A 14,744-nucleotide genomic window follows, 5' to 3' on the forward strand; every position below is an offset into this window, starting at 1 on the left:
TTGTTGTTGTTTTTCCTGGGCCCTGTGGGACAGGAAATGTCTGCAGAGTCAAGCCTTTCAGGAAAGGAATGAGGACGATGACAGGAAATACTTCCATTTGCAACCGTTGTCACTTTTAAAGTTTGTTTCTACCGATGTGGAGGAAAAAAAACACTTTCTTCAGCTTCGCAAAGAATATCATTATCTGTTTCATAGTGTGTGTTTGACAGAGAGAGATTGTGTGAGGTTACGAGAGCGTGTGTGTGTGAGGGAGAGGTAAAGAGAGAGTGTGTTTGTGTGAGGTTACGAGCGAGTGTGTGTGTGTGTGCATACAGTGCGGATTGTGCTAGATCTAGAAGATAGTTTGTGCTCTTATGAAGTGAACACATCATACAAGATGATTGGAGGGTGTTTGTTTAGTGGTCATCAGGGGTCCAGAGCGTGTGTGTGCGCGTGTGTGTGTGTGTGTGTGTGTGTGTGTGTGTGTGTGTGTGTGTGTGTGTGTGTGTGTGTGTGTGTGTGTGTGTGTGTGTGTGTGTGTGTGTGTGTGTGTGTGTGTGTGTGTGTGTGTGTGTGTGTGTGTGTGTGTGTGTGTGTGTGTTCATGATTCTTCGGCACACTGAGGATTACCTCCTTTGAAACCATTTATTTCTCTTTCTCTCTCTCTCACACATACTTTTAAATAAATAAAGTGTTTTTGTAAGATGTATTGTAAAACACTGCTATATGCCCTGCCTCCACGCACGCACTCTCGCACACGCACACACACACACACACACATTTGTCCCTAACTGTGCCGTGTGGTTCATCCCCCAGGGTATCCCTACGCCCTGAAGACTCCTGCCAAGGACTTTGTCTCTGGTAAACGCACACAGTATAGGCCTTTAACACATATCTAACACAAACACTTCATCCGTCTCTGTTAAACAGTGCCCACAGCCCTGAGGTTTGTTTGCTACCGCCCCTGCCCTGAAACACTAATACACCCATCAATTAAACAATGTCACAATCGCTCCCCTGCAGTGTGCAAGCTACGTGTGTGTGTGTGTGTGTGCAGGTTAAATAACAGGTGAACTGTGACCTCATCAGTAACGCTACCTGTTTCAGCTGAAAAGAGTGCGTTCTCTGTCCTTGTGTCTGCCGCTGTAAAGCACTGTATTGTGGAAGCACACACACTCACACACTCACACACACTAATGTTGTGGGCACACACAGCAAATATGTATGTTCGCACCTACGCCCTCTCCACTGCCCTCTCCTACCCTCTCTTAATCTCCCCCTCACACACGCACACAAACTCTGTTCACAGGCATACACAACTGGCCTCTGAGAGTGTGTGTGGACACCAGAGTTTTGCAGGTCCACCCCAGTGGTAATCCCCCTACACACACACACACACACACACACACCCTCGGCTACAGTATGGGCAAGATTAATGGTTTTGATTAGCCAGTGCAAACTTCAGTGTGACAGAGTAATCAATGAGGACCCCCCCCCCTCCTCCCACCCAGCCCCCCCTCCTTAAGAACAGACAAATGATCCTTGACTCTGCACCCCCGCATGTTCCCATTAATGCCTTCATTATCGGGGCCTGGTGTGTGTGTGGGGGGGGGGGGGGTGTTTGTGTGTGGGTGAGGGGGGTTTATATGCTCGTGCTTTTGTGTGCGTGTGCGTGTGTGTGTGTGTGTGTGGATGCGTGTGAAGCTGTGTGCTCTCCTGGACTGCATATATGTATTTGTTTGGGACATACATATTTTCAGTGATATTAACACCAGTATGTATGTGCATATTTTATCTTGTGAATTTGTGTGTGTGTGTGTGTCAGCAGATTGGGTGGTGAGGGTGTGAAGTGCATTGTGGGGCTGCAGTGGACTGCATAGATGAAGAGCTGACACTGCACCCACAGGAGAGAGAGAGAGGGGGGAGGGGGAGGGGGAAAGGCATGGGAAGAAGGGATGGAGAGAGGGAGAACGAGAGGGAGTGAGAGGGACAGACTCATCTTGGAAACAAAGTAGCAGTCATAGGTTACTGCTCCCCTGTGTGTCAGCACTCATCGCTTTCTCTATCCCTCTCTCTCTCACTCTCCCTATCCCTCTCTCTCTCACTCTCCCTATCCCTCCTCTCTCTCTCACTCTCCCTATCCCTCCTCTCTCTCACTCTCCCTATCCCTCTCTCTATCACTCTCCCTATCCCTCTCTCTCTCACTCTCCCTATCCCTCTCTCTCTCACTCTCCCTATCCCTCCTCTCTCTCTCACTCTCCCTATCCCTCCTCTCTATCGTTCTCCCTATCCCTCCTCTCTCTCTCACTCTCCCTATACCTCTCTCTCTCACTCTCCCTATCCCTCCTCTCTCTCTCACTCTCCCTATCCCTCTCTCTCTCACTCTCCCTATCCCTCCTCTCTCTCTCACTCTCCCTATCCCTCCTCTCTCTCTCACTCTCCCTATCCCTCCTCTCTCTCTCACTCTCCCTATCCCTCCTCTCTCTCTCACTCTCCCTATCCCTCCTCTCTCACTCGCACTGATGATGATGAGCTGTCATTGTCATCATCAATGCCACCATCTGTCTCTCTTGGAGGTTGATGTACTGTATAGTGTGTGTGTGTGTGTGTGTGTGAGAGGGTGCTGGGAGCTTTAGACAGGATCCTGCCTTTGATTGCAATGTTTGGCCCCTCATCATCATCTTCATCACCATGATCATGGCTTCCAACAGACCATGAGGTTGTCACAGTTCATATGTGTTACTGGTTAACGGATAATGTAATGTAGTGCTGGTTGATTGACCCACGAAAGTGACACGAGATTCTAGGCATGAAAAACAAGAGAAAGCAGGAACTTGAGTACTGTGGTTAATGGACCCTATCGGACAACTGTTTATCATAAGAAGAAGCACTGCGTCAATTCAAGTGCGGTTGGGTGTGTGTGTGTCGGGGGGGGGGGGGGGTCACAGCCAGCTCTCGTCGTGGCACAGGGGGGTCAGAGGACACGGTTACCATGGTTGCGAGGCCTGGCGGGTACAGGATGAGTAAGCGGTCCACACTGCTCTCCACAGTGCAGGAAGAAAGGCTGTTGCCCTGACAACATAATGTCTTCATTGACAATTACAAGGGATGGGGATCGATGTGTGTGAGTCCATGTGTGTGTGTTTTGGTGAGAGAGAGAGAGAGAGAGAGAGAGGACCTAGACTTAGCCCTGCCCAATCCTAATGGTCTGTTTGTGTGCTCTAACTGCCCTTTGAGTGCTTGTGTGTACTGAGGAGTAAGACACGTGTGTGTGTGTGTGTGTGTGTGTGTGTGTGTGGAGGCCAGGTGAAAGCAGAGTCCTGGGGAGAGCTCAGCATGTCAGCCCCTGTAGCCTGAGCCCAGGTATCAGCCACCCATTAGTCTGATGGCTGTGTGTGTGTGTGCACATGCACTGCTCAGACTTACTCCAGGGGGTATAGAATAGCAGGGGGGGGGGGGGGGGTAAGCTTGTCTTTCTGCTCAGCGACAATAACCTAGCTCACACACAGACACACTCTTCAAATGAGACAAGATTGATCGTGTGTTCGGAGGAGGATCATCAGGTGTGTCACTAGAGGCCTCCCCTCCTGTCCCACCTGACACACACACGCACCAACGCAGGTTCTGACTTCAAACTTTGAATACAGTCAAAGTAAAAGCACTAAAATTCCCCTTTCAAATCCCACCTCGTTCTAGTTTATCTTCAGCTTGCACTCTGAGGAAACGTCTCAACGACATCTCGAGACGGACAATGAAACCAGCCGAGGAGTATTAAGTGTCTCCGCATCGTTGAAGGGGAGCGATGTGTCCCCGCCTTCTCTGCTGTCGTCACCCACTCCTCTCGTCCACGAGCTGAGGGACGAGGGTTTAAACGCATCCCGTTTATATATGCACTCTGCTGCTCATTTACATGTGCTTAGCATAAATCTGAGAGGGGAGGAGGGAAAGAGGTGGAAATAGGAGGAGAGGACAGGGGAGGTAAAGGAATGGGGGAGAGTATGAAGGAGAGGAGGAGGAGGAGGTGGTGAGAAAGGAGGTGGGGGAAGAGGAGAAGAGCGGAGGAAGATTAAAGGAGAGACAGGGGGCCCTGTAGGGTTGAACTCTACTGTTGGTTTGATGACAACATTTTAGTGTTCTGGGGAATCTGGAGATTGGACACTAACTGTTCAACTGAACAACATTTAGCTTGTTTGTCTGGGCACTCGTTCAGATTTTCTCCTTTGGCACTTTGCTGTCTGCATGCAAACCTTGTTTACTTCTCTCCATCTTTCTCCCTCCATGCCTCTCAATCTCAGCACTGTATCTATACTCACTCGTTGAATCTCTCACTCTCTCTTAGTCTTTCTCACTCTCCATATTTTGTTGACACCCACTGCCCACTGATTCACATAAACGAATGCTCTTTCTCTCTTGCCGTTTTCTCCCCCTCCACCCACTCCCTTCAATTTCCCTCCCTCAAGCACTTTTTCATACTCCCCCCTTCTCTTCTCCTCTCCTCTCCACCCATCACCCCCCCCCCTCCCTCCCTCACTCTCTTTGTCTCCGATATTAAATTGATATTAAAATTAAAACACAGAAGCAGCTGCTGAGTGGACAGGTTTTCGTTCCTGTTTTAATGCTAATCTCCTTAGCAGCGGAGCCTGAGTGTAGCCCAGCCTTGTGGAGGGACTGGGGTAAAGCCTAACTAGCAGGCCTGTCCAGTCAGCTTTCTTTGTTCTTGCTAAACTTTAATGTTCATTCCCTCGTGAAATAAGGATCATTTGGATATCGGGGTTAGTTTGTATTCTGCATGACAGGACCTTCCTCTTTCCATCACTGGGTTCCAGGTCTTCGAGGGAGTCTGTCTGTCTGTCTGTCTGTGCATACTGAGACAGAAGGAGAAATAGGGACAGAGTTCATCTCTCAAACATTATCTATGCTGCTGTGGTTGTTAAAACATTTTTGCAAGACAGACAAACATCAACACACAAACATCTGCACTCAAAACACACACACCAACACACACACCAGCACGCACACAGCACAAAGCCACTTAGTGCTGGGCTTTGGAACTGGATGCATTCTGTATCCAAGGCAACCTAAATGAATCTCAGCAGGTATGCGGGCATTACTGCTCTAGCCAGCGAAGAGGAGAGCGTGAAGGAGAAGGTGAAAAGATGAGATTGGAGAGGGAAGAGAGAGGAGTGGGGAAGAGAGAGGAGTGGGGAGGAGAGGGAAGAGAGAGGAGTGGGGAGGAGAGGGAAGAGAGAGGAGTGGGGAGGAGAGGGAAGAGAGAGGAGTGGGGAGGAGAGGGAAGAGAGAGGAGTGGGGAGGAGAGGGAAGAGAGAGGAGTGGGGAGGAGAGAGGAGTGGGGAGGAGAGGGAAGAGAGAGGAGTGGGGAGGAGAGGGAAGAGAGAGGAGTGGGGAGGAGACGGAAGAGAGAGGAGTGGGGAGGAGAGGGAAGAGAGAGGAGTGGGGAAGAGAGAGGAGTGGGGAGGAGAGGGAAGAGAGAGGAGTGGGGAGGAGGAGATAAGACCAGAGAAAGCCAAAAGTCATAGAGTTCAAGTCAGAGGTTGAAAAGTGAGAGAGGGGGATGAGAGAGGAAGGGCGAGAAAGGGGGGGGGGGAGTGCAGGGGCTAGATAGGGTGAATGAGAAAGTAGGGAGATGGATGGAAAACTAGTATGCTGCTTATTGCATGCCAGGAAGAATAAAGCTACTCACCATTCGTGTGTGTGTGTGTGTGTGTGTGTGTGTGTGTGTGTGTGTGTGTGTGTGTGTGTGTGTGTGTGTGTGTGTGTGTGTGTGTGTGTGTGTGTGTGTGTGTGTGTGTGTGTGAACCATACCAACACAGACAGAAGTAATCAAATCCAGAGTCCAGACAAATATGTTACTCTTCCTGAAGATCCAATTACACTAACATACAAAGACAGACACACACTCACACACACACACACACCCACGTAAATGCACACTTGTTTACCTCAAACACAAAGCTAAAAACAAGCTCACAAGGCCTGCCCACACACACACACACACACACACATTTGTAGCAATAAAAGCTAAAGCTAATTGCTGTTACCTTAGCTAACAGCCATAATACACAGACCCTCACAAGCGAACATTAATGGTATTCTGGACATATGCCCACAAGTGTGCTTGCTGAAGTGCACATACACCCTAAACACAAACACAGACTCATGCTGAGTCACACTGACACGCACTCTCACACACACGAGGACTGGTGTCGTCTGGGGAACAGGAGGGGCTTCTAGAACACAGCCCGCCAGTGGGCGGGATGACGCAGTACACACACACACACAAACACACACACACACACTTTTTAGGTGTGTTTCTCACCGCTTATGTAACCGTGTGTGTGTGTGTGTGTGTCAGACAGTTACAGGAGGTGTTGATTGGAATCAGTGTGTGTGTGTCAGTGTGTGTCTTGGCGTGTCACTCCTATCTTCCCTGACTGCCTGTCCTCTCTGTGTTCCCGTCTTTCTAACAGTCTGTCTTTCTTTCTTTAATATTCTCTCTTTCTTTCCCATCCCTATTCCCTATTCCCTTCACCCTAGTCTGAAGTGTGTGTGTGTGTGTGTGTGTGTGTGTGTGTGTAGAATGCCCTTTTATGGTGGGTGCTTTACCTCAGCTGTTTGGGTTATCCCTCCGCTGCCATCTTGACTGACATGATATGACATAGACCTAACAGTGCTGGAGGTCACACACGGCTTTATGGGTAATGTTGTTCTAACATAGCTGCATCTCTCCTTGCAGTCATAACTGCACTATTTTCTACACCTGTAATTTCCAGCTTGTTGCTTACCTGCCATAAGCAGCTGTTTTTACCAAGCAAATACGCCAGCTTGTATTCAGTCAATGCTGCTTTATAAATACTGTAGCGTTAATTCACCTGCTGTTGTGCTTTTGTAGTCCTCCACTCTACCTTTATCCAAAGTATGTGGGTAATGTAGTCCTGACAGTAGCTTAACACTGTGTAACATCCTATTGTGCCCCCCCTCCCCTAGTCTGCACGGTGCGCTGTCAGAAGTTCCTGATCTCGCGTGTGGGAGAGGACTGGATCTTCCTCATCCTGCTGGGCCTGGTCATGGCTCTGGTCAGCTGGGTGGTCGACTTCGCCATCGCCATCTGCCTCCAAGGTGAGGAGGGAGGGGGGGGGGGGGACTGTAAGGAGGAATTGAGTGAGTGGGAGGGGAATAAGAGAGGAAAGTAGAGAGAGATTGACGGGCAGATGGAAATAGGTGGGACAGAGAGAGAGAGAGAGAGAGAGACAGAGAGCAAGGGAGAGAATCAAAGAAGGAAAGCAGGATAAGAAGGGATTAGTGGAAGAACCTGAGAAGAGAAGGGAGGTTAGGAAGAGAGGAGGGAGGGAAGGAGGGAACAGAAAGAAGGTGTAGGAGAGCAGATAAAGAGGGATGGAGGGAAGGAAAGAGAGAGAGAGCTACCATCTACCAGGTGGGTCACAGCGAGGGATAGTGTGTGTGTGTGTGTATGTGTCTGCACCTTTTCTCAAGGATAAAGTAATTTACTTTCTTCTGTCACAGACATGCTGTACAGCTTTTCTAATTGGATACAGAACATGACTAACCACCTGTCCAATAGGGACCACCCATGACCTCCACACACACACACACACTTACACATACCCATGACCTCCTCAAACACACTCACACATGCAAACACACACAGAAATACTCCCCCCCCCCCCACACACACACACACACACACACACACACATTTTGGGGGGGTTGTAAGGGTTGGAGTGAAGGCAGGATTAGGGATCAGAGCAGGGTTGTCTAACAGCCGTTTAAGACCCTCCACAGATTCATGAGCAGGGTAACACCCACACACACACTCCTGCAGTTCCTGCATGTCACACACACACAGTTATAGTACAAGCCATCCTGCTACTAAGAAGACGTTGAGCCAGATTGCCAAAATTTTACACACACCTGTTTGAATGTCAATCTGGCTGTAAACACTAAACACACACACACACACACACACACACACAGGGGCTGACATGCATAAACATATATGCACACTCCCCAGAGAATAAGCTGCAGTGTCTGTAGTGGAGTGTGATTATCTGGAGTATGGCTTAATGTCATCTTTAGAGGCGTGTAGGAAAAGTGTCAGATTAAATGATTTAGTCAGAAGAACATGTGTGTGTGTGTGTGTGTGTGTGTCTGTCACAGAAAAGACGAATCCACATGGATAAAGTAAGGAGAGGAGTGAGTCATCGAGATAAATCCTCTCTTCCTCCTCTTTTCAAACACACACACACTCTCTGTCTCTCTTACACACACACACACGTTTTGATGCTGCTCACCCAACTGCTGCTGTTGTTGTTGCGTGTGTGTGTGTGTGTGATTGTGTGTATATATATATGTGTGTCTACACAGCACAGAAGTGGATGTACGGAGGGCTGGACAGTAACGTGTTCCTGCAGTACCTGGCGTGGGTCACCTACCCTGTGGTCCTCATCACCTTCTCTGCAGGGTTCACCCAGATCCTGGCTCCCCAGGCTGTGGGTAAGACACACACACAAATACACACACACACATATACACACACACAGATATACACACACAGATATACACACACACACAGATATACACACACATATACACACACACATATACACACACAGATATACACACACAGATATACCCACACACATATACACACACACATATACACACACACATATACACACACAGATATACACACACAGATATACACACCCCAGAATTCTCTGTCATCCAACAAACGCTCTCTCTCTCTTCTCTCTCTTACCCTACACTCTCTCTTCTCTCTCTATCTCTCTTCTCTCTCTCTCCTCTCTCACCCTACACTCTCTCTTCTCTCTCACCCTACACTATCTCTCTCTCTCTCTGTTCTCTTCTCCCTCTCTCTGTGTTCTCTCTCTCATCTCTCTGTTCTCTCTACAGGGTCCGGTATCCCTGAGATGAAGACCATCCTGAGAGGGGTGGTCCTGAAAGAATACCTCACGTTCAAAACCTTTGTGGCCAAAGTCATCGGGCTCACCTGTGCTCTGGGGAGTGGCATGCCCCTGGGCAAGGAGGTAGCACACACACACACGCACGATGCGAACACTCTCACTCCCACACCTGGCCATTGGCTTGCCTCCCATTGCCACACACACACACACACACACACTGATAAATCAGATGTTTGCATGTGTGGCGAGGTCACATGTCTGTCTACATGGTGTTTTGGTGGTTATGAGCACACACAGTACTCCCTGGCTCGCCAGAGAATCAATCAGTCAATACACAGTTCATGGGACACACACACACAGGCTTGTTGTCCCGTGTCACGTGTGTATCTCCCGCTGCCACACGCGTGTGCTTGGCCGCCCTGCTGATGAGGGGAGAGGGGGGAACTCTGTGAACTCCTGTAGAAAGATGGCAAAACTGAAATTAGTCAATTAACCACCAAAGGAGAGGATAAGTACTGGTCCTGTGTGTGTGTGTGCCTGTGTGTCAGCAGACGTACAGCCAATGCATTTCAGGAGGGGGAGGAGGGGGAGGGAGAGGAGGAGGAGAAGAGGGAGGAGGGGGAGGGGGAGGAGGAGGAAATGGGGAAGGAGGAGTGGAGGCCTGGTCCTCTCTGAGAGCTGTTTTTGGTTGCTGAATTATAGATGGTTGTTTTTTGGGGTCCTGGCTAGGTTTACTGATGTTGTTTATGTGCTAGTTATAGAGCTGGATCACAGATGCACACATGCACACACCAGATACAGACACACACATGCACACACACACATCAGATACAGACAGGCAGACTAATACAGACACATGCATACGCACACCAAAATAGTTTCTTGGTGTCATTGGGTGATCTGTCTGTTGGGGGGTGTCTTACTTTCTGATCTGGTTCACTCGGCAAGACTTCAACAGCAGCTGTAACAAATATGTTTTTCTTCATCTCTTTCTTTCTTTCTTTCTCTCTTACTCTCTCTCTCTCTCTCTCTCTCTCTCTCTCTCTCTCTCTCTCTCTCTCTCTCTCTCTCTCTCTCTCTCTCTCTCTCTGTCTCTCTGTCTCTCTGTCTCTCTGTCTCTCTGTCTCTCTGTCTCTGTCTCTCTCTTTGTCTCTCTGTCTCTGTCTCTCTCTCTCTGTCTCTCTCTCTCTTTGTCTCTCACTTTCTCAGGGTCCGTTTGTACACATTGCCAGTCTGTGCGCTGCTCTCCTTAGCAAGTTCATGTCCCTGTTTGGAGGAATCTACGAGGTAAACCACTGTGGTCGACACACAAACACACACAAACCTAAGCACACACTTACCCTTTCTCCATCAGTCTAATCTCACATCCTAGCACTTATGTTGCTCTCTCTCTCCGTCTCTCTCTCCCTCACATCCCTGGTGTAGTATACGCACCTGTGCGTGTATGCGTTTGTGTGTGCTAGTTTGCGCGTGTAGGGGAAATGGTCTGTGATAGTCCTGAAGGCCAGCGCTCACAGTCTGCTTCTCTAGTCTGTTTGTTCTCCGCCTCCAATGGAGCGAGCTGTCTGCCTGTAACACCAGCAGACCTGGGCATCGTCCACAGGCCTGCTCTCAGACCGCCCTAGAGCGACTCGTCTGAACACAAGTCTCTCCCTTTCACTCCATGTCTCTGTTTTAAGAGGCTCTTCCTTTTCTAGTTTTCACTATTCTTCCTTTCTCATCAACTTTTATGATGTGCTAGTCGGTACACACGCACACAGGAGGAGAGGAGAGATGAAAGGAGAGGATGGAAGAGTGGAAGAAAGAAAGTTAAGAGAGTGGGCTTGTTCTGTCAACCCTTGGGGGGTGGAGAGGAGAGAGGAGGGAGGGATGGAGGTAGGGTATCTGACTCTCATCTCTGCTCTCCCTCTCTGCCTCTCTAAAGATGAGCATCCTCTCATTCTCTCTCTCTCTCTCTCTCTCTCTCTCTCTCTCTCTCTCTGTCTCTGTCTCTGTCTCTGTCTCTGTCTCTGTCTCTCTCTGTCTCTCTCTTTCTCCTCTGTGTTTGTCTTCAAATTCATTTTCTCTCATCCTCTCTTTCCCTCATTTTCCTTATTGTCTCATGTCAACCCCCTCCTACACATGCATTCCAATGGCATATTTGGTGTGTGTGTGAGTGTGTATGTGTGGGGGGTCTTGTTTAGCTACACTTATGGGGACCACAAGGATATGAGGACATTTTATTGGGCTCCACACAAGTGTTATTTCTAGAGTTTTTCACGAGGGTTATGGTTGGAATTAGTGTTAAGGTTAGTATTACATTCAAGGTTAAGGTTAGGGGTTAGGGATAGCACGATTTTGAATGGGAGAGATTTGTCAGTCCTCACTATGATAGGAAAACAAACCTGTGTGTGTGTGTGTAGGAGTCTTCTGAGTTTTAACAGCAGTGTGCAGAACTTAGCACCTAGAGTCCCCCTACTTTTAACATCAAAGTCTGCACAAACACACACACAGACACACAGTAATTCACCCAGCTCTCTGTCTCACTTGCATGCGGCTTATATAGGAGGACAGCCTCATAGGATGCAAGGTAAGCCCTGGCAGGACCAGGGGCGATGCCCAGAACTTCATCTCCCAGCATCCCCCACTACTGGCCCATCTCCAAACTCCAAATCCCATCTCCCCTACAGTACCATAACTAGATCCAGTCTACCTACTCATGTAACATTCAGTAATGCGTCGAGTTGACAATACTGGACATCATTCTCCCATACTCTCTTGTGTGTGTGTGTGTGCGTGCATATGTGTGCGTGTGTGTGTGTGTTTTCGGTAAAAATCTCTTCTCTGTGTTGCAGAATGAGTCCAGGAACATTGAGATGCTGGCTGCAGCTTGTGCTGTTGGGGTGGGCTGTTGTTTTGCTGCACCAATAGGAGGTGAGCATTGGCTTTCGCTGACATCCTATCATCCAATGGCAAATTAGGACAGTATGACAGATACTGTGAGGAGGTGAACTGTTAGGACAGTATGACAGATACTGTGAGGAGGTGGACTGTTAGGACAGCATGACAGATACTGTGAGGAGGTGAACTGTTAGGACAGTATGACAGATACTGTGAGGAGGTGAACTGTTAGGACAGTATGACAGATACTGTGAGGAGGTGAACTGTTAGGACAGTATGACAGATACTGTGAGGAGGTGGACTGTTAGGACAGCATGACAGCCTGTTCTGAGGTGAACGGCTGCTGCTTGGTGTGTGTGTTCCAGGTGTACTCTTCAGTATCGAGGTAACATCCACGTTCTTTGCGGTGAGGAACTATTGGAGGGGGTTCTTTGCTGCTACCTTCAGTGCCTTCATCTTCAGAGTGCTGGCTGTGTGGAACCGGGATGAGGGTAAGGGGAGTGTGTGTGTGTGTCTGTGTGTGTGTGTGTATCTGTGTACAAACCTATCTGAATAATGTTGATATTCTTTTTTTTGCATCTCTGCCCCCCCCCCCCCCAGAGACCATCACCGCCCTCTTCAAGACGCGCTTTCGTTACGACTTCCCCTTTGACCTCCAGGAACTTCCTGCCTTTGCTGTCATTGGGTAAAGAAAAACTAAGATGGACCCCTTTAGTATAGATTAATTTAGCATGTAAAACCCCCACTAGTATAAACTCTACATGTAAAAAAAACAACAAAACAAAGAAACCTTGTATGGATGCAGTTAGTAGGTAGCAACAGCATTTATTATATTACATTACAGTGATTGACAGAAAGGCTATTACAGAAATGCTATTAATGCTATTAATGAAGGTTGCACACACCTTCAATCAGGTGCTAATAACAGAGGGCCCCTAGCTTCAGAAAGGGTACTAAGGGCTCGTCTGTCAGTCTTCTCATACAATAAGAGGTAATTGCTGTTAATGTTAGATAATTACAGCACAGCAAATAGAAACTAAGAAGTGATTGGTGAATTGTGAGCTTTGAAAAGATTTAGAATGACACTCAGTTCCTTCTCTCCTTTGCAAGTCTCAGAGATGAGACGCTTGGCGGTTTTCTTATGACATTAGCATGATTTTTTTTTACTTCTCAAATGAAAATGAGAACATGTATTTTGTTGTGATTGTTCCATTCTCTAACATCTGCTTAGATTATTGTCTGCAAAAATGCAAATCTGTGAAGCTTTGAGTTGCCGAGAGCTTAATGTAAACAAACATATCTGTGAAAAGCATATCAGTGTCAGTGTCATTTTCGCTAGGTTAGACGTACCCTTGCTTGGAGCATATCACGCTAGTCGTGTGGTACTGTAGCTTTGCGCTGTCTTACTGCTCCTGCTAGCCATTGAGAAGCTGGTAGCGTAGCCTCCATTAGCTGTGGAAGGTGTTGAGGGTAGCCTCAGTGAGTCACCTAACATGGTGTTCAGCCTCAGTGAGTCACCTAACATGGTGTTCAGCCTCTGAGTCACCTAACATGGTGTTCAGCCTCAGTGAGTCACCTAACATGGTGTTCAGCCTCAGTGAGTCACCTAACATGGTGTTCAGCCTCAGTGAGTCACCTAACATGGTGTTCAGCCTCAGTGAGTCACCTAACATGGTGTTCAGCCTCAGTGAGTCACCTAACATGGTGTTCAGCCTCAGTGAGTCACCTAACATGGTGTTCAGCCTCACTGGATAGTTTAGCTAGCGAGCGCAGGACCCATGTCTTTCTTTAGCCTCCCTCAGCCTGAGGGTGTTTCCAAGGCAGTGAAGGGGGCCACGGGCTCCCAGAGAGCCAGTCTGGAGAAGGAGATAAAGAGGCAGGCACCGTCTCTTCCTGTCTCTCTCTTTCTTCCTCTCTATCTCTCTGTGTCTCTCTCTATCTCCTTCCGTCTCTATCGCTTTACCTCTCTTTATCTCTTTCCAAACTTTCCCTTCCGCCTGTCTCGTTCTCTTACTTGATCTCTACATTTTCCTCTCCCACCATTTATATCTATCTCCCTCTCTCTCTGTTCTCCGTCTCTCTCTTCCTCCCTCCTCCACCTCTATCTCTCCCTCCCAGACAACAGAACAGCCCCGTGTCTAACACTGCGTAGGCTCCCAGGGAGTAGAAAATCCCTGTTTTCTTTCCCTCCTCCTTTCTTGTGGGGAGGTGTCCTCCCTCTCCAGATCTGAGTGACGCTGTGACACCACGGCTCCAGAGAACACTGAGCCTCAATGCCTGTCCTGGAAGTGTGTGTGTGTGTGTGTGTGTGTGTGTGTGTGTGTGTGTGTGTGTGTGTGTGTGTGTGTGTGTGTGTGTGTGTGTGTGTGTGTGTGTGTGTGTGTGTGTGTGTACTCGAGCATGTTCAAGTTGGTATGTGCGGGCGTGTGTGTGTGTACTATGTACAAATGTGCGGTGTGTATGAGAGAGTTTGTTCTATATACGCATATACACGCTTATGGGTGCATGCTCATGTGTGTGTGTGTGTGTGTGTGTGTGTGTGTGCCTTCCTTGATCTTACCTCTAGTAGAAATCCCAGGGTGAAAGTCGGTCAGTGATTCAGACAAGTAGGCCAGAGATGGAGAGAGGAGGGAGATTGGGCTGTAACATGCTAGCTAGGCCACCATGAAGTCCTGCTTCCCAGCACTCAACTGCCATAACGCAGAATTTATGAGTTCAACTTTCACTGGCGCCAAGGACAAAAGCACACTGTGTTTTCGTACACACACACACAGACGGCCACTTACCTATTTACTGAATGCTTTCTTTCCACCTCACTGTCTTGCTCTCTACGACACACACACACTCACTCCCACACACACACACTCACACACAAACACACATACACGTATGTAGGGAACCTTTATAAATTGAGATCATCCC

General features: G+C 48.3%; 1 protein-coding gene across 1 annotated transcript in view; it reads left to right on the forward strand.

Moving 5' to 3' along the window:
• The window catches only part of clcn2c (chloride channel 2c), a 76,206-nt gene that overhangs the window by 33,775 nt on the left and 27,687 nt on the right, over window positions 1-14,744 (forward strand). The window contains exons 3-9 of the mRNA XM_084674352.1: window positions 6,985-7,116; window positions 8,383-8,511; window positions 8,932-9,065; window positions 10,152-10,229; window positions 11,777-11,855; window positions 12,188-12,313; window positions 12,423-12,507. Of these exons, the coding sequence (XP_084530478.1) occupies window positions 6,985-7,116; window positions 8,383-8,511; window positions 8,932-9,065; window positions 10,152-10,229; window positions 11,777-11,855; window positions 12,188-12,313; window positions 12,423-12,507 (763 nt within the window). The remainder of the gene's footprint in view (window positions 1-6,984; window positions 7,117-8,382; window positions 8,512-8,931; window positions 9,066-10,151; window positions 10,230-11,776; window positions 11,856-12,187; window positions 12,314-12,422; window positions 12,508-14,744) is intronic.

Source organism: Hypomesus nipponensis, chromosome 15 (genome assembly GCF_054491055.1).
Source record: "Hypomesus nipponensis isolate SF chromosome 15, ASM5449105v1, whole genome shotgun sequence".
Classification (NCBI taxonomy): Eukaryota; Metazoa; Chordata; class Actinopteri; order Osmeriformes; family Osmeridae; genus Hypomesus; species Hypomesus nipponensis.